General features: G+C 35.9%; 2 protein-coding genes across 3 annotated transcripts; one reads left to right on the forward strand and one right to left on the reverse strand.

Annotated features, from left to right (window-relative positions):
- Positions 1-1,941: 1,941 nt before the first annotated feature.
- LOC128867590 (alanine--glyoxylate aminotransferase) lies at positions 1,942-8,351 on the forward strand. Its single transcript, XM_054108957.1, has 3 exons — positions 1,942-2,523; positions 7,159-8,021; positions 8,092-8,351. Exons 1-3 carry the CDS (start codon positions 2,374-2,376, stop codon positions 8,252-8,254), a joined length of 1,176 nt encoding a protein of 391 aa, XP_053964932.1. The 5' UTR covers positions 1,942-2,373; the 3' UTR covers positions 8,255-8,351.
- A 4,371-nt stretch (positions 8,352-12,722) lies between these two features.
- Positions 12,723-15,913, reverse strand: LOC128867688 (myosin-2 essential light chain). Of its 2 annotated transcripts, XM_054109131.1 has the most exons (3): positions 15,803-15,913; positions 15,713-15,740; positions 12,723-13,579 (listed from the first exon to the last, which is right to left on the reverse strand). In XM_054109131.1, the coding sequence occupies exons 1-3, from the start codon at positions 15,803-15,805 to the stop codon at positions 13,167-13,169; spliced, it is 444 nt and encodes a 147-aa protein (XP_053965106.1). In that variant the 5' UTR covers positions 15,806-15,913; the 3' UTR covers positions 12,723-13,166. The 2 variants fall into 2 exon arrangements, with proteins under 2 accessions (XP_053965106.1, XP_053965105.1); XM_054109130.1 differs by lacking the exons at positions 15,713-15,740; positions 15,803-15,913 and adding an exon at positions 13,668-13,829.
- Between the last annotated feature and the right edge of the window lie 1,348 nt (positions 15,914-17,261).

Genomic DNA, 17,261 nt, shown 5'->3' on the forward strand with positions numbered 1-17,261 from the left:
ATTTTGCATGAGAAGACAAATAAGTTCACGCTTCAATTCCTGTATATTTTTTAAATTCATTTGTTAATTATTTCATAAATTCTTAAACATAAACCTTATATCTACATAAACAATGTATTAAAACTTTAAAAGAAAAATATGTTCCAATGTAAACGTAAAAAAAGTAAAATAAAATAGAATTCATTGCTCACAAAAGTATTTTGCTTTTGACTAGGTGGTGTACAAATATACTAATTTCTATTAATTCAATATTTCGTATGATAACCATTATTTTTGGAAACTGCTTCCAAGCGCCTTGGCATAGATTCTAGTAACTTGCGACAAAAGTCAAGAGGTATTTTTTCCCATTCTTGGAGTAAAACATCTTTAAGGTCACTTTTTGACGAAATTTTGTGTTCTCGCACTCTTTCTTCGAGATTTTCTATGGGGGTTGATATCGGGACTTTGGGGAGGTGTTGGCAAATGTTTTGTATTAAAAAGTATCCACATTTTGACATCATGAGCTGTATGCTTGGGGTCGTTGTCGTGTTGAAACAAAAAGTGGTTAGACGACATTCCCATTTTTTCTGCACTGGAATGTAAGTTGTCTTTGAGAATAGACAAATAAAGATGTTTATCCATCGTTCCATCTATAAACACCAGCTTTCCGACTCCTTGGGCCGACATACAACCCCACACCATGACGGAACCTCCACCGTGCTTAACAGTGGATTTTACATTTTTTAATCGCAGCTCTTCATTTGGCTTCCGCCATACCATACGACGTCCGTCCGGACCAAAAATGTTGTATTTGCTTTCATCACTAAATATGACGGTTTTCCAAAACTCAAAACTTTTGGTTTTATAGGTGTTGGCGAATAAAAGCCGCTTTGCTTTATTGACTTGTGAAATCAGTGGTTTTTTCCTTGCTGCACGACCGTGAATATTGCTGCTTCTGAGGGCTCTGCGCACTGTCTCATCGGATACTTCAATCTGAAAGGTTGATTTTATTTTGTCATTGATTTTTGGGGCTGATAAATGTGGGTTTTTGCGATTTTCTTTCAATATTTGGCGTTCTTCTCTCTCAGTTAGCAACTTTGGTCGACCAAAACGGGTTAAATTTTCTAAATTACCGCGTTCTTTACACCGTTTTATTACATTTTCTATCGTTTGGCGGCATCGACTAAACATATTGCAAATATATTTCGTAGATTTTCCTTCATTATGGAGATGTAAAATAATTTTTTTTTCAGCTGTAGTTAGTTCTTTACCCTTTGGCATTTCCGATATGCACAGTACCACAATTACAAACGAAATGAACTCAATTACAAATAAAATTGATTATAATACGCACTTGTAGCCACAACTTCAGCGAAAACAGAAAAAGTAACTGAACTGCGTCCAGTAACGGTATCTATAAACAATAAGCAAAATACTTTTGTGAGCACACATTTTCATTGCTACGCACGTTTTTTGTTATATGCACCTAGCGGTACAATTTTTGTGCATGATGTGTAGCCCAATTGCTAAGACAGTGCTCAATAATGCGTGTAAGTATTAACATTTTTATTTTCGGATACTTAGTACATACAAAATCTTAAATTTGTACATACGCGCTATTATGCAAAATACTTCTGTGAGCCACTGTATGTGTATATAGATGTACTTATGAAATATTTTTCAAAATTTCAATTATTAATGTAATCTGTATGATACAGATAACACGGATTATTTCCTTGTCAGTTATACTTATTTTCTATACCCCAATACGTACATATGCCCATATGTATATGTATGTTAACTATAGCAAAGTATATGTGTGGGTATTTCGAACTATAAATACATATGAATGTGCATAAAGTTGAGTCTATTTAGTATGAATTATTTTATTTAGTTTTTCTGTGGGCACGTTTAAATGAGCTCTAAGAGATAAGGGAAGACTATAAGATGCCTGCGAACCCCGAAAAGCAGCTTCATTCCCAGCCAGTCGACTGCTGATAGTAAACAATTTTGTGGTTTCGTTAAATATAAAATCCCACGAATAATAAGAAAAAAACAGAAATAAAGTAAACAAATGAAAAAAGTGAATACAAAAACTTAGTATTTCTGAACTAAAAATTGTGGTTTTCTTCGAGTTAAGTCACTTGATATTGTAAATACATAACTGTGATAATAAACTGTGGTCACTAGCCAACCTCAAATGGTCTGAGTGCATGTATACTTATACATTCCCAATACCACCACTCTAGTCTATATAAAAGTTTGCTTGCAAGGGAAAATTTATTAATAATCATTTATTGGTGCTGTGAATGACATAAAAAGTGTCGCGAGTCGCTCAATTTTAAGGAAAACTCTCGAAAAGAAAAAAATTAAATATATTATAAATTTATTCAAATGGAATTGCCTGCGCCCGAGTCCTTGAAGCACTCACTCTATGTGCCGAATAAAACGTTAATGGGGCCCGGTCCATCGAATTGCTCGCAACGTGTACTCGATTCGTTGAGTAATCCCATTTTGGGACATATGCATCCGGAATGTTTTGAGGTATGTATGTTTGTTCATATGTTTGATGTTTTCAACGGTTTCAAATAGAGTTATACAATCGAGATAACTGTAAATAATTTGATAGAGCTCGACTTAGCCATGTTTATTCGTTCTCTCGTCCGCCAAGGTGTTGCGTTTGCCTTTTCCACATGTCTGTTCCACCTCATGCTTATCTATGGGCTGAAAAAAAACAACCATTAAAAGAGTTTTTAACCGTTTACCGGCTCTGGGACATGCAGTATGAATGTTCCACCTACGAAAAGAAAAGTCCAACACTTTCAACTCAAATGTAAAATCGGTCCTTTTGTATGGCTGTGAGACCTGACTCATGACAGACTTGCTCGTAAATAAGATGTAAGTTTTTGTCAACAAATGTTTAACACGTATTGCGGATTTGTTGGCCCAGAACCATCAACAACAGAGAGCTCCGGGTGAATTGTAAGCAGTTACCCCTCCAGACTGAAATAAAGCAGAGAAAGTGGAGGTGGTTAGCCACACTTACACAGAAATAAGAATCTCTCGATTGCAACCCGAAGACAGTAGAAAAGGGCGCCCTGGGTGCACAGTTGACTTGCACTCTCGAACAAGAACTTAAGACTGCAGAGATCGCGAAGGATCGTGACCGTTGGAAGCGTTTTGTAGAGGCCCTATGTCGCATCAGGGAGGACAGGATTTAAGAGAACACTTGTTACTCAACACGAATATTTCATTATAAAATTAGATACCTCCAGTATAAATTTTGCCGAAGACAGTACCAGCCATGAGAATGTGAGTTTTTTCAAGGAGGGTTAAAGTTTTCAAATTTTTGGGCGACAGTGTGAAGAGTTCATCAAAAATATTATGTATAAAACGACTTCAAATATATTTTCTACTTTCAGAAGAGTAGAAGTTGTTTTTTGTAGAACATTTTAACCCTCTATCTCCTACCTATAGAGACAATTTTAACTCTATCTAAAACAGGTAAAATGAAAGTTCGTTAAAAGGGTCAGTTAGGTTAAAGGTCAGTTAGGCTAAAATGTTTCACAGAATTTTAATCAGAAAATTTTATTGGAGTGGATATAAAAATTCATTTTGTAAATTAACTATGTAATCATAACTTGAATGGTATATTAATGGCAATGGTAATGGTTGTACGCGTTGGCGGCCGTGGCCGAATGTGTTGGTGCGTGACTACCATTCGGAATTCACAGAGAGAACGTAGGTTCGAATCTCGGTGAAACACCAAAAATTAAGAAAAACATTTTTCTAATAGCGGTCGCCCCTCGGCAGGCAATGGCAAACCTCCGAGTGTATTTCTGTCATGAAAAAGCTCCTCATAAAAATATCTGCCGTTCGGAGTCGGCTTGAAACTGTAGGTTCCTCCATTTGTGGAACAACATCAAGCCGCACGCGACAAATAGGAGGAGGAGCTCAGCCAAACGCCCAAAAAAGGGTGTAAGGTTTTCCAATAAGAGGTGTTATCTTGATATTCAAAGACAAATACTATTTTTTAATATAAATGATCGGAAGTTTATTATTTATTATTATATGCAAAATGGCTGTCCTATGTCCTCGATAGCCTCACGAATTCCATCTTTGAGTTCTTTAATCGACCCTGGGCTATTAGCGTAGACCTTCTCTTTCACGTGGCCCCAAAGAAAAAAGTCACAAGGTGTTAAATCACAAGATCTCGGTGGCCCATTGTGATCACCTCTTCGAGAGATAACATGGTCCGAAAACTTTCGTTGCTTGTGTGGCACGTAGCGCCGTCTTGTTGAAAATAAATATTATATATATTAGATTAAGTCTCCGATTAGACCCTAAACCGAAGCTATTACCACTTGAGACCCTACACCGCTCCAGAGTTGGAGCCAGAGGCTAAAACCCAACCACCTTGTTCCGTTTCATCCATACTCATTCGTATAAACTAACTAATTAATTAGACGCACAATTTAGCATAGACTTCTGAATATTTTCCGAGTAAACTGTAAAAATAGTTCGGCATTCCGACTGGTGGAGACCACACAACTCACCTTATACCGTCTGTTCATCCTAACAAAATACATCAGAGGAGCGGAATGTTCTATGATTGTGAAATATCAATATGTATCTACACCTTTAGGAGGCGCTCTACATCATTGTCGAATAACCACACATTCTGCTGCAAAACGCGAAGCCAATCGGCGACAGAATTCGTATAGCCCTATGCTACTCAGTGATTCCAAATAGTGTTGGCCTAATTTATAAGCAATTTAAATGCTGTAGGAGTAGCCTGGATTTCGACAAAATGTCTGTATTTCATCGTGGAGTGCCAACTATTGCTATAGCAAGAACAACCATTGTCCAAAATCTGGTGAATAGAAAGAGTAATCCTGTATATTAAATGTGGAACAAAATCTAAATCGACTTCTGAATCCGGTTGCAGTTTGAGTAGTCCATGCCAAGATTTCAGTACATATTCACGAGTTTCAGCACTTATCTCACCGAGGGCAATACCGACTTTATATTTTAAATCCGGATAACGAAGTTTAATCGCAGCTTTTAGACGGTCAATCGACATCACAGTTTCTGTTAGTTATTCGATTTACGAAGGCTGTCGAATCTTTTAAAAATGTTCCAAATTCGTTCAAGTGAAAACTGAGCTATTTTGAAATGTCTGAGCTATTTTGAAATGTCTGTCAAAGACAAAAAATCGATAGTTCCAATTCTAAATGCTATATGGACCACTCTGTATCGAATAAAGTTGGCAACCGAGAAAAAGTAGGGTTTTCTCGGTGAACCATAGCATATTCGGTGCCTTCTTGTAGCACCACACTTGTGCCCAAAGGTATTATAATTTGGATATAAACACACATTGGTTATATGTAAATATATATTTGTACCAATTTGTACCCTATTTGGGCTCATCAGACTTAGCCAACATTGAAAGATTTGATTCTTTCCCATATTTAACACTCGCTTTAACCTTCGCGCGTCTGCCCAATCATCGATCACAAGAAGCTAGCCTTCGTACCACATCTCATCTGATGAGCCATACAATAATGCCTCGCTAATAACAAGAGAAAAAAAGTGAGTGTGTGTTTTCAACCAGTTCTGAACCAGTTAAGCAACTTCCTTAAGAGTAGCACTAATAACAAGAAACTTGATTACAACAGAAGGCTTTTATCTGTACATAAGTATAAAAAATATATATGAACTTGCATTTCTGACAGACTCGTTCGTTCGGCTTCATAACACTTAATCCCTGATAACTTACCCACCCATATCTGCTTGCTCCAACTGACTTTTGATCCCCATCTGTGATGCCTCACAATACATTTTTGTCTGCGCTATTGCGCATTACGCCTTCAACAATAACAGTAATAAAAGTGATAATGATGCCATTAATCTGATCGATTGGTGCAAAGTCTAAGAATATTTTATGGATTGTATATGAAGTATTTTTAAACGCACATCAGGTATTCTAGAATTGATCTCGATATGGAATTCGATATGAATCTCCAAATATTATATAATCTTCGTGGGAAGGAATAATTTTATTATACAAAGACAAAAGCGGCATACCTATGCCACTTTAAAACAAGATTGAAGATACAAGTTTATTTCTCAAAAGTGATAGTATCGCCTTCAAAGTAGTCCCCATCAACTGCAACGCACTCATGCCAGCGTTTGATCCAGCTCTCGAAGCATTTCTGAAACTTTAAAATCGGTATAGTCATCAGAACCGTCTTCGCTTTTTCCATTACTTCCTTTCGGCTGTTAAAACGTGTTCTCCGTGTTGTTTTTTACTCGATCAAATAGAAAAAAATCGCAGGGAGTCATATCAAGTGAGTCCAATGGCTATTGGATGGTATTCGTTTCATTCTTGGTAAACAATTCACGAATAATGATGGCACTGTGCGGCGATGCGTTATCGTCGTACAATATCCACGAGTTGTTTTCCAACAAATTTTTTCTTTTTTGGTGAATTTCTTCACGAAAAAGCCTCATAACGTCCAAATAATGCTGCTTATTAACCGGCTGACCTTCTGGAAAAAAGCGTGGTGTACAATACAGTTGAGCATCCCTTTTTTTAATTGAAAACGTAGAGGTTTGTTTAGTCTTGGTTCATAATCCCACGTCTCGTCTCCAGTATGCGCTTGATGAATGTTGGGTCGGATTCAGCCTTTGAAATCATGTTTTTGGCAATATCAACGGGGTCCCTTTTTTGCGTGAAATTCAGGTCCAAACCCATTCACGCCGCAATCCCAAATTAATAACTACAATGTCCTGAACGGATCCATAAGCAATGTTCAAGTCCTCAAGGTCTCAAGTCCAACATTTCTAAGGTTTTTACCGTGGCGATAAAATTCAGGTTTTGTCTTCCAAGCAACTCAATATGCTTTAAAAAGGCATTCCGTCACCGTCACGTGCCCTTCTACTTACTTTTTTGTACAATTCCGGTGTGTGCAATCCTCCGACAAATATCCTATGATCCCCGATATTTTATTTCTAGAGAGTTGAGAAGCAGGATACCACTTCATTATATTATGTGTTAGATTCGGTAGCATCATGAAATATTTCGGGCTGAAATTTAAATACCTCGTTAACCGATCTTTGTACCATATTTCTGTATAATATTCTTAACACTACAATCAATGTCATATCTCTTTTCAGATCATGGACGAAATCAAGGCGGGTATCAAATACCTTTTCCAAACAAAAAACGAGGCCACAATGTGCATCAGCGGCTCTGGACATGCCGGCATGGAAACCGCTTTAGTGAATCTCGTTGAAGATGGCGATATTGTACTCCTAGGCTGCACCGGTTTGTGGGGACATCGCGCTGCTCAAATGGTTAAGCGTGTAAATGGTGACGTGCGGTATGTGGAGGCACGTTTCGGGCGCTCACTTACCTTCAAAGAAATCGAATTCGCTTTTGAGGGGCACAAACCACAAGTCTTCTTCATTGCTCAAGGTGATTCTTCTACGGGTATACTGCAACCTCATTTGAAGGAAATCGGTGAACTTTGTCAGAAATATAATTGCCTATTTGTGGTTGACACAGTTGCCTCACTGGGTGGCACAGAATTTCTTATGGATAGTTGGAAAGTAGATATGGCATATACGGGCTCACAGAAAACGCTTGGTGCCCCACCCGGCATAACACCTGTCTCATTTAGCGACCGTGCCATCGCACGTATTAAAGCACGCAAATCGTATGTCAAGTCCTACTACTTTGATGCGCTCCTTGTGGGACAATATTGGAATTGCTTTGATATGCCACGCATCTATCATCACACCATCTCGTCGACGCTATTGTATGGTTTACGCGAGGCATTGGCCCAATTTTGCGCATTGGGACGAAAACGTGTGATACATCGCCATCAGGAGTGTTCACATCGGCTGCAATGTGGTGTACAGGATATAGGATTGGAGATGTTCGTGCCCAATGCCAATGACCGCTTGCCCACAGTGAACACAATTAAAATACCAGTCGGTGTGGACTGGCATAAAGTTTCTGAATATGCGATGAGAAAGTGAGTGGGAATCATAATTTAGGTTATATGTAAAAGTGAACTAAATTAATAAATTTTGTAAATTTTACAGATACAACTTAGAGATAAGCGGCGGCTTGGGACCCACTGTCGAACAAGTGTTCCGTATTGGCTTAATGGGGGAGAATGCCACATTCGAGCGTGTCGATCTGGTGCTCAATATTATGCATGAAGCCATACAAAGCGCGAAATTGAAGGAAAAATCGAAAATTTAATTTTTTATGTCAGATTTTATGCTTTCACAAACCTACACAAACACATACATACATATGTATGTACATATAAACTGTATACCCACCGAGATTAATTGAAGAGAGAAAAAATAAATTCGCAACTAATCGATCTCGGTGATAATTATGCAAAAATATTGTTTCACAAAAAATTATTTTAAAAACTAATCGTACCAATAAATGAATAAGTTTATTCAGTAGAAAATAGATTTTGTATTGTACAAAATACAAACAAATTGTATTATTTTATTACTGAAAATGATATCGATGCCATCAAGCAACCCACTCGTGAAAATATATCAAAAATAATTATAATAATAATAATACTGATTGTGAACCCTTACTTACTATCTTAATGTTAATTGAAAGAATTTTACTTGTTGGCGAGTTCTAAGAATTTCTACGCACCTATAGATTCTCACAGAATTTGATTTTCATCTCTCGAATGTTTACACAGGGCAAACGAACTTTTTTCTGGTTTTCTGTGAATAATTACATAGTATCAGCACCAAATTATTCATTCCTAGCTTTTCAAGTTTTCAATAATTATTTTTATTATTTGTCAAATATTTAATACAAGACAATAAACCAAATTTCGTTTCTTTATTTAAGAAAGGAATTGCGTATTATATAGTACATTGCATTTTGCGTCTTATAATGAGAATTGTACCGATTTCCGTTGAAACGGGCTACTGCCTAATAGGCAGACACGCCCAAAGAATGAGCGATGGAGAAAGATATGATTCTGCACCTTCTACGCCACTGTCCTGCTCTATCCAGATGCACATTCAATATTTTAGGTAGACAATTTTTTAAGCGGTTAGGGGTAGTTTAAAGTATAAGATCTTAAAAATATTGTGTGAAAATTTGAAGTGAATCAGAAAAATACTTTTCGAGTTATTCAAAAATTAACAAAGGGCGATCGGCGCTCCGGAGCTTTCGAGAGCAAGTAGCTAGCAGCAGCTGCAAGCAACCGACGTATGAAAGTGGCAGATAAGCGCACTAACGATAACTCTCGAGAAGGTAGAATGCTACGTAGGCAACAGCAAATCGATATTTTGAAAGCTGCTATGACGGCTGCAGAGCTCGTATGGCCCAGGAATGGATGGCACAGTGTAGGTAGGTAGGTAGGGTGGGTGTCGCAAGACACACTTAGACCTTCGGCAGGTCCATTGTGATACCACTGGAGCTTATCCTTACTCTACGTGTTCCCTTTCAAACCATCCGGTTGCTTTAATAAACGAGCAGAGCTTCGTTAGTTTTAGATGGGCTATATCCGCTACATCGGTTAGAAATGCTGTATCGAGGGTGCGCAGCCTTCTCCTAGCTAGGCTTTCACACTCACATAAAAGGTGTCTGACTGTTTCCTCTTCTTCTGTATTTAGACAGCTTCTACAGAAATCGAAGTAAGGTAGTCCTAACCTTCTAGCGTGGCTGCCTATTAAACAATGACCTGTTAATACACCTATCATTTTTCTTATAGATTCCCTGTTGAATCTTAGCAAGATCTTCGATCGACCGCTGTTCCAGTTCGGCCATGTCTGTCTGCTTAGTTCGCATGTTGTGAGGTTTTGCCAGATTGTATTTACCTTTTTGATGGTTTCCCTGTCTATAAGTAATTTACAAGTGGCTATAGGCATGGGTATCAGCGCCTTATCCGGTTCGAGATCGAGCGTTGTACCGGCTCTTGCAAGTTCATCCGCCTTACAATTTCCTGGAATGTCCCTGTGGCCTGGTACCCAGATAAGGTGCACCTTGTAGCACTTAGATACGTCATCTAGTAGTTTAAAACATTCTAGAACTGTTTTTGACGAGTGTGTCTTTGATTCCAGCGCTTTTATTGCTGCTTGACTGTCCGAGTAAATGAAGACTTCATTTGTGGATAATACTCCCGTTTTTATTTCTTTAAGCCCCTCTTTTATGGCAGTGACTTCCGCCTGAAACACACTGCAATGATCAGGTAAGCGGAATGATTGGCATACTCCGAGTTTGTCGGAGTAGACCCCTCCCCCTACTTTGTTATCCAGTTTTGAGCCATCTGTGTAGATGTTTACTTCATTTATCTTAACAATGAGCCCGTTATCCCATTCCTCTTTGGAAGGAAATACTGTGACGAAGGATTTATACAAATTGATGTCCTTGGTCCTACAGAAATCCGTTGTGTTGGGAATGCAGGGGAATTGTGCTAAAATTGAGGAGTGTCCTCTTTGGTTCGTTCTGAGTAGGCCGATTTCTCTTAGCCTGAGAGTTGCTTTGGCAGCTGTTTGCTTACCGTACTGCTCTATTGGTAAAATGTTAAGCATGATATTTAGTGCATCTGTGGGTGTGGTTCTGAGGGCCCCGCAGATGCAAAGACTGGCCATTCTTTGTACGTGTGCCATGGTTCTTTTAATGTACAATGGCACAGTGTAAGTAATTAAATAATTCGTATAACTCTACATAAATTAATAGCAAAACTGTAAATGCGTTTTTCTCAAAACTATGTTTTTTGAACAAGTGATCACTGTAACTTAAAAAGTTCTTGGTAGATTTCAATAAAATGTATACTGCTTTTGAAAAGCACAAAAAAACTCGTACCTGATAAAAGAATTTTTGAAGTGAAACTTCTTAGGCGTCGATGGACGAGCAGCGAGAATGGAGAGTAAAATTTCAAGGTCATGCAACGTTTTGAGCATTTTCGTTCCGCGAGAGAGAAAAAAGATATAACGCAGAGGAAGAGGAGAGAGAGAGCTATACCTTATATATATTTAGTGATGAACTAGTATAACTTATATAAATATGTATATAACTATGTATGTATATGTGTATAAGTGAATACTAAGTGTACAAGGGAGTGAGAAAGAAGCACATCCTTAGGGAGATTATTTGAATAGTACTCGTAATCTGCATGTTGGTGTTATTGAGAAAAGGCAAATTTTTATTTAATTATGTATGTGTGTATGCATGTTCTTGCGGGTATTATATATATGGTGGGAAATTGGGAAATTCAATTGATTGTGCGATTTCGAAAACTTCCAATAGATAGTTTCTAGTTGTTGGTATGTGTTTATATACATACATACTTATGTGTGTGTACATATATCGTTTGTATAAAAATAATTTCAAAGTTCGATGACTACTTTATTATTATAGACATATATACTTACACACCTACACGTAAGTTATACTTTAAAGCTAGAATACAAAAACAATTGCTCATTGTCATAATTTAAGCTTCAATACGCTCAGCTGCTGTTTTTTTTGTAAATTTTGCCTATTTGTATTCTCTGCAAATGTTGTGAATTTATTTAGATGTATAAGCTTTCTCTCTCTCATTCTCCCTCGGATCTCTCCCTCTTTCTTTGTCTGCCTTGAAAGTTTCACTTCGGTTATGTATACTACGCTACTCGCACTTTTTTTTTAAATTTCGATTTATTTTTAACAATTATTGTCGGTTTTTTTCTCGAAAATCTGAAAAATATTTCCTGAGGCCGCCATATTGTTAATTTTGAAATAAATTTTTTTAAAATTAAAAAAAAAAAGCTTCGCTCAGGCACAAGATTATCTATTAATAAATCTAATTTCCCCACACAAACAGCGATAACTTTTACAATTATTGTATTATTTTTTTTTGTTTGAAATTTTGCTTAAGTCAAGTTGAAACATGATGTATTAATGCTATGTTTTTATTTTTGTAAAATAAAGCAGTTGACTATCAAAAAACAAATTATTGAAAATCATCATTTTTTCGGGCCTCTGACTACCCCTAATCCCTTAATGAGTTAGGTGGAAATCAGGAACTTTTCAAAGTTTCTCAACGGTTCACATTGGTTTTTGTAGAGATAGTGGAAAACCGTTACGGCCCAACCCAACCAAACAAAACAAACACATTTCTTTTTTTATTCTTTCTATTCTATTAATTATTCTTTTTTTTAATAATTAACGAAACGAATTCTGTTTTATGTTTTTTTATTAGGCTCGTAACATTCACGTTATTGATACAAAAAATAAAAACGAAATGTTTCTCGTTTATTGTAAAAATTGATGTTACTGGGCAGGCCCTGCCTCAAATTACCGTTAGATGGTTGCAAAATATTTACATTTACGTCGTTTCCTCAATTACAGTCTCACGAAATGAAATTTAAAAAACAAAACATTTATATGTGAAATTTTTTCACTCCTACGGAATTATTTATTATAGCCAGTATTTTTTTTCGCTCTACTTAAGTTATCACCATTGTACAGATCCAGATACAGATTTTGTTAACTTTAACTCTAAACCTGCCGCACCCATTTCTGTGTGCTTATTGCCTTAAACAAAAATCTTCCTGAACAAACATTTGCACTGAATGAACACACGGAATAAGTAAAAAAGAATAATTTTTTGCAAAAATTCGTTTTCTGCCAATGTGATAAATATATAACTATAATAATTATTTACATTCCCCATACAGATTAAAAGATCATTAAAAAATTTGTGTACAAAAAACATTCAATATTTTTATTTTTATACAAACATATGTAAATAATACGCCATTATAAGTTTAAATATTATATTTTTGCAACTTTGCGTTAGTGGGGAATATGCAAATGTTGCATTGACGCGCGCAACATATAAATATACATACATATATAATATTATCAACTGCGTTGCGCTTTAACAGCAATACAATACTTTTATTCAATAAAAATTCTCTACATATGTATGTATATATGTACTTGCATATGCGCATGGAATACTTTCTGTATCATATAAATATTTACTTTTAATTACTTTTTTGTTATTTAGCGATTTAGGTATATTGGGTTCATTAATATGGAAACAGGTAGGCATGTTAGGGAAATTATAGACGTTTTTCTTTTTTTTCTTTATTATTTACTTAAATGCCGGTCACTGCTAAGCGAACAATATTTTCACTTAACCATTCATGACCATACGCACAAATTCTTCATAGTTCACATTGCCCTGTGTGTCCTCTTGATTAGTCATTAGTTGTTCAACCTCTTCATCGGTCAATTTCTCACCCAACGTAGTTAAAAGATGTCTCAATTCGGCTGAGGAAATGAAACCGCTTGCATCCTTGTCAAAATGACGCAGACCTTCAATAAAATCATCAGCAGTATCACCAGAACGCGCCTTCGAGATCGCCTGGTAGATGGGTAGGAAAACTTCGAAACTGATGCGCTCGTCCGGCTTCAATTGGTGAGTGCATTTTTTCACATCCGATTCTGTGGGATTTTGACCTAGTGCACGCAGACACTCACCTACTTGACTCAATTGGATTTTGCCATCACCTCGATTGTCGAAAAGATTGAAGGCTTCTTGGAATTCTGCAATGTAAGGAAAATTCGAAATTAATTTAACCAACAAGAGGAGAAGCACAGAAACCAAATAAAAATTTAAAGTGCCTGGCATAACCTTCCACTGTGGTAAATGAGTTTTTAGTTGGTGGCTCGTAGATATACATTGCGAACGGTCACTTAATTTCACGTATGTGTAGTAAATTAATTTTCTATATATAATCAATAAAACTCAACAATAGCAAACCACTGTGTTGCATGTTACGCGCAACCAACGACTGAAATACGCAAAAGTGGTTTGGTGAAGTGCCACCGCAAAAACATTGAAGGTGAACTTGAGTGCTTGTATAGGGGCAGGTGATGGGCGCGTATATCAAAAAATCAAGTTACAATACCAAAAGCTAGATTCTTCATATAATGATTTGTTGATCTAATAAATATAATTTTAAATAATATATGTATGTAACTATCTATCCAAATATTAATATAATATTAAGTTGCGCTTTGATTTTTTTGAAACTTTTAAATAATACACTCGCACCCTGTATCGTCATTTGCTATCATTGCAGTTTTGTAATTTTATCCATATATGGTAATACATGTTTTTTCAACGAACAGAGCCTTTTTTGTTGCAGATCGACGTCGCTGACTACACCCATTCTCCTACAAAAGTCGTCATAAATGTTGTAACTACCTTAATAGTGATGTGAGTAAACAATTGGAAGATGGCACACATACATTGGTAAGCACCATCGTATATAAACTTACATACTTAAATTCGAGGTTCAGTTTTTTATAAATTTATTACTATATGTTTTCTATCATATTGACACTTCGTACTGATCATTTATTGTACACGATGTTTGAATGGTTAATAAGGCCAACAGACTGGGAAGCAAACAAGAGGCAATGTAACAGAAACAATGAATTTTATATCATCACACTTGTCAGCATTCTGCATGCCTTTTGAGATCACCTTGTTATTGTTCTGCTGATTGCTTATTGAAGTGAGGCAAGTCGATAAGAAATCCTAATTTATTATTTATTTTAAATAATTTATACTTTAGCGCAATGTGCTTAATCCAATACATTTTGTACAAAATGTGTTTATCAGCAACATTAGCGATAAGAAAACACCTGATGGAACTTAAACTGCTAACTTTACGTAAAAGTTTTAAAATGTTTAAAGAAATATGTTTTCATAGGTTATTTAACGGATTATCTATTGATACCCTACAGTGGATGATTTAGTTTTTTAATAACATTTTACTTGTGCCAACGGTGTGTAGATTTGTATAAGTAATCTGTCGTATAACCAATTTATATACGATATCTTCAAAAACTCAATTAGATGCATACAAATTTGCTTATGTAAAAGCCAAGCATTCAGCAGTAATTTCCAGTAGCAATAAGTTGTTGCATGCAACAAAAGATGATCAACTTGACCATAAAATCATTGAAAGCAATGAATATTGCGTTAGAAATCGCCCAATAAGGCATGAAAACGGCAATGCCTTGACGTATGTATATAAGTGGTCGCACATATAAATAAGCAGCACGAATAGCAATTTGATTTCATTCCAGTGTTAGCCAGGCAGTTGTATACGTAGAATGCTGCTCGTTAATATTATCACCAATAGCACATCAATAAAATGATAAATTCTTTCAGCGAATTGTAATAAATTATTTGATTAGGCAGCAATATTGAGTAATACAAAGCAAATTATATGTGTTGGCAAATTTTTGAACAGATGCTCCGTCTACGTCTTGCGTTTACTTATTCACGTCAAATCAAAATGGTGTCCACTTATTGATAGAGTCATCGCTTGGCACTTATTGACATATAAACGGTACGCCAATATACTGTAGTGATATCTTTTAGAGTTTTATTTGTATGCTTTGTGCTGGTTAAGTACTTTGGTATGTAAAGCAGTTACTCGCCCAAAGAAAAGTGAGTCATCAGGTACAACGGCAACGATAATCTTTAAAAGTGGTCATTGTAGCACAAGTAATTGCACATTATATAGATGCAAAGCAGATTTTATAGATTAATTGTATAAGGGTTTGTTTATTCCCGATCTATCCAATCTTTAAAACAAGCCCACTACAGTTGATTTATTCTACATTCCGATGCGAGACCTTTAGTTTTACTATCATACTCACCAGCTAATTGATCTTCACTGAAGTTGGTCTGAAATATAATAAATTTCATTTAAATTGCCTGTTGAATAGTAAAATTCCAGTAAAATTTACCATTTTAATGTTCTTTAAAGAAGAAAGTGGAAAATCTAAAAAAACTGCAGAAAACTTTATACACGTCAAATCTGATTTAAGTTCTTTTTTGGAATGTGTCAGCGACGGACGAACGTGGTGTTGCCAGTTAGTTGGCGAAAATCAAAATGCCATATGTTTTATTATCCAAGTAATGTATAAAAAAAATATTAGGGATATTCACACCCGACATATTGATTTTTATAAGTGTATGTATATATATATATTTATAATTGGCGCGTATACCCTTTTCGGGTGTTTGGCCGAACTCCTCCTCCTATTTGTGGTGTGCGGCTTGATGTTGTTTCAGTTTCAAGCCGACTATGAGGAGCTTTTTCATGGCAGAAATACACTCGGAGGTTTGCCATTGCCTGCCGAGGGGCGACCGCTATTATAAAAATGTTTTTCTTAATTTTTGGTGTTTTACCGAGATTCGAACCTACGTTCTCTCTGTGAATTCCGAATGGTAGTCACGCACCAACCCATTCGGCTACGGCGGCCGCCATTTTATAGGTACTAGTTACTTTAATTATATAATAATTTCGTCTTTATTTTCATAAGCTGCACAAGTCTCATAATAGCTAATAGATAACCATCATTTGAGCCTTCGTTCTTTCATTTCATTTTCTCTCTTAGATCTAAATTTATATAAATGAGGTGAATTTTTAATTTTCTTATTTGAACACACTACAGTCCGTAGTTACAAAGAAGTTATATAAATCTTATAAGGACTAAAACTATGAATGGTACCATTTAAATTATTTTATAATCAAATAAAAAGCAAGTTTAAGCAGTAAAATTAGGTGAACGAAATTTATAATTTTAATAATGTTTTTGAACAAGAGTTGTGCATAATTTCAATATGGTCCTTTCTACTACAATTCATTCCTATAAAACGAAATCGTACATAGCAAATTGTACGAGCGTTTGGTTTTTATATACTTTTCACTGTATCAATTGTGTGATACACCAAATTATAGAAAAGGCCTTACCTCCGGGTGTATATCTAACAGGAAAAAGTTGATAATAAAAACATTATGCCGTTCGGTGGAGACCTAATGTCGTGAGTCCCTCGATTTGTGGCACAACATCAAGATCTTTTATTTTAAGTAAAAGTTAGCTTTAATTAAAAGATGTTCTTATACTCACAATTATGACAATGTGGTTTTAATAACATAAAAGTTTGGTTACCAATTATTATCGAATCGTGGTGCACCAACTCTCTTTGTACACAAATTTGAATTAACATGAGTTAAAAAGAAAAGAAGTCCTTTTTATTACACGGACTGTTTGGTTATAACACAATTTTGAATATTTTATGAATTTTTCCTGAATTTAATATAGCAAATAAAGTAAAATTTGTCGACGCTTCGTACGTTAAAATTAATCTCAGGAAAAGTCTCTGCCTGAAACTCGGTAGATTTTGCTCTCGCCGTTTAGT

This window comes from Anastrepha ludens, chromosome 6 (genome assembly GCF_028408465.1).
Source record: "Anastrepha ludens isolate Willacy chromosome 6, idAnaLude1.1, whole genome shotgun sequence".
NCBI lineage: Eukaryota > Metazoa > Arthropoda > Insecta > Diptera > Tephritidae > Anastrepha > Anastrepha ludens.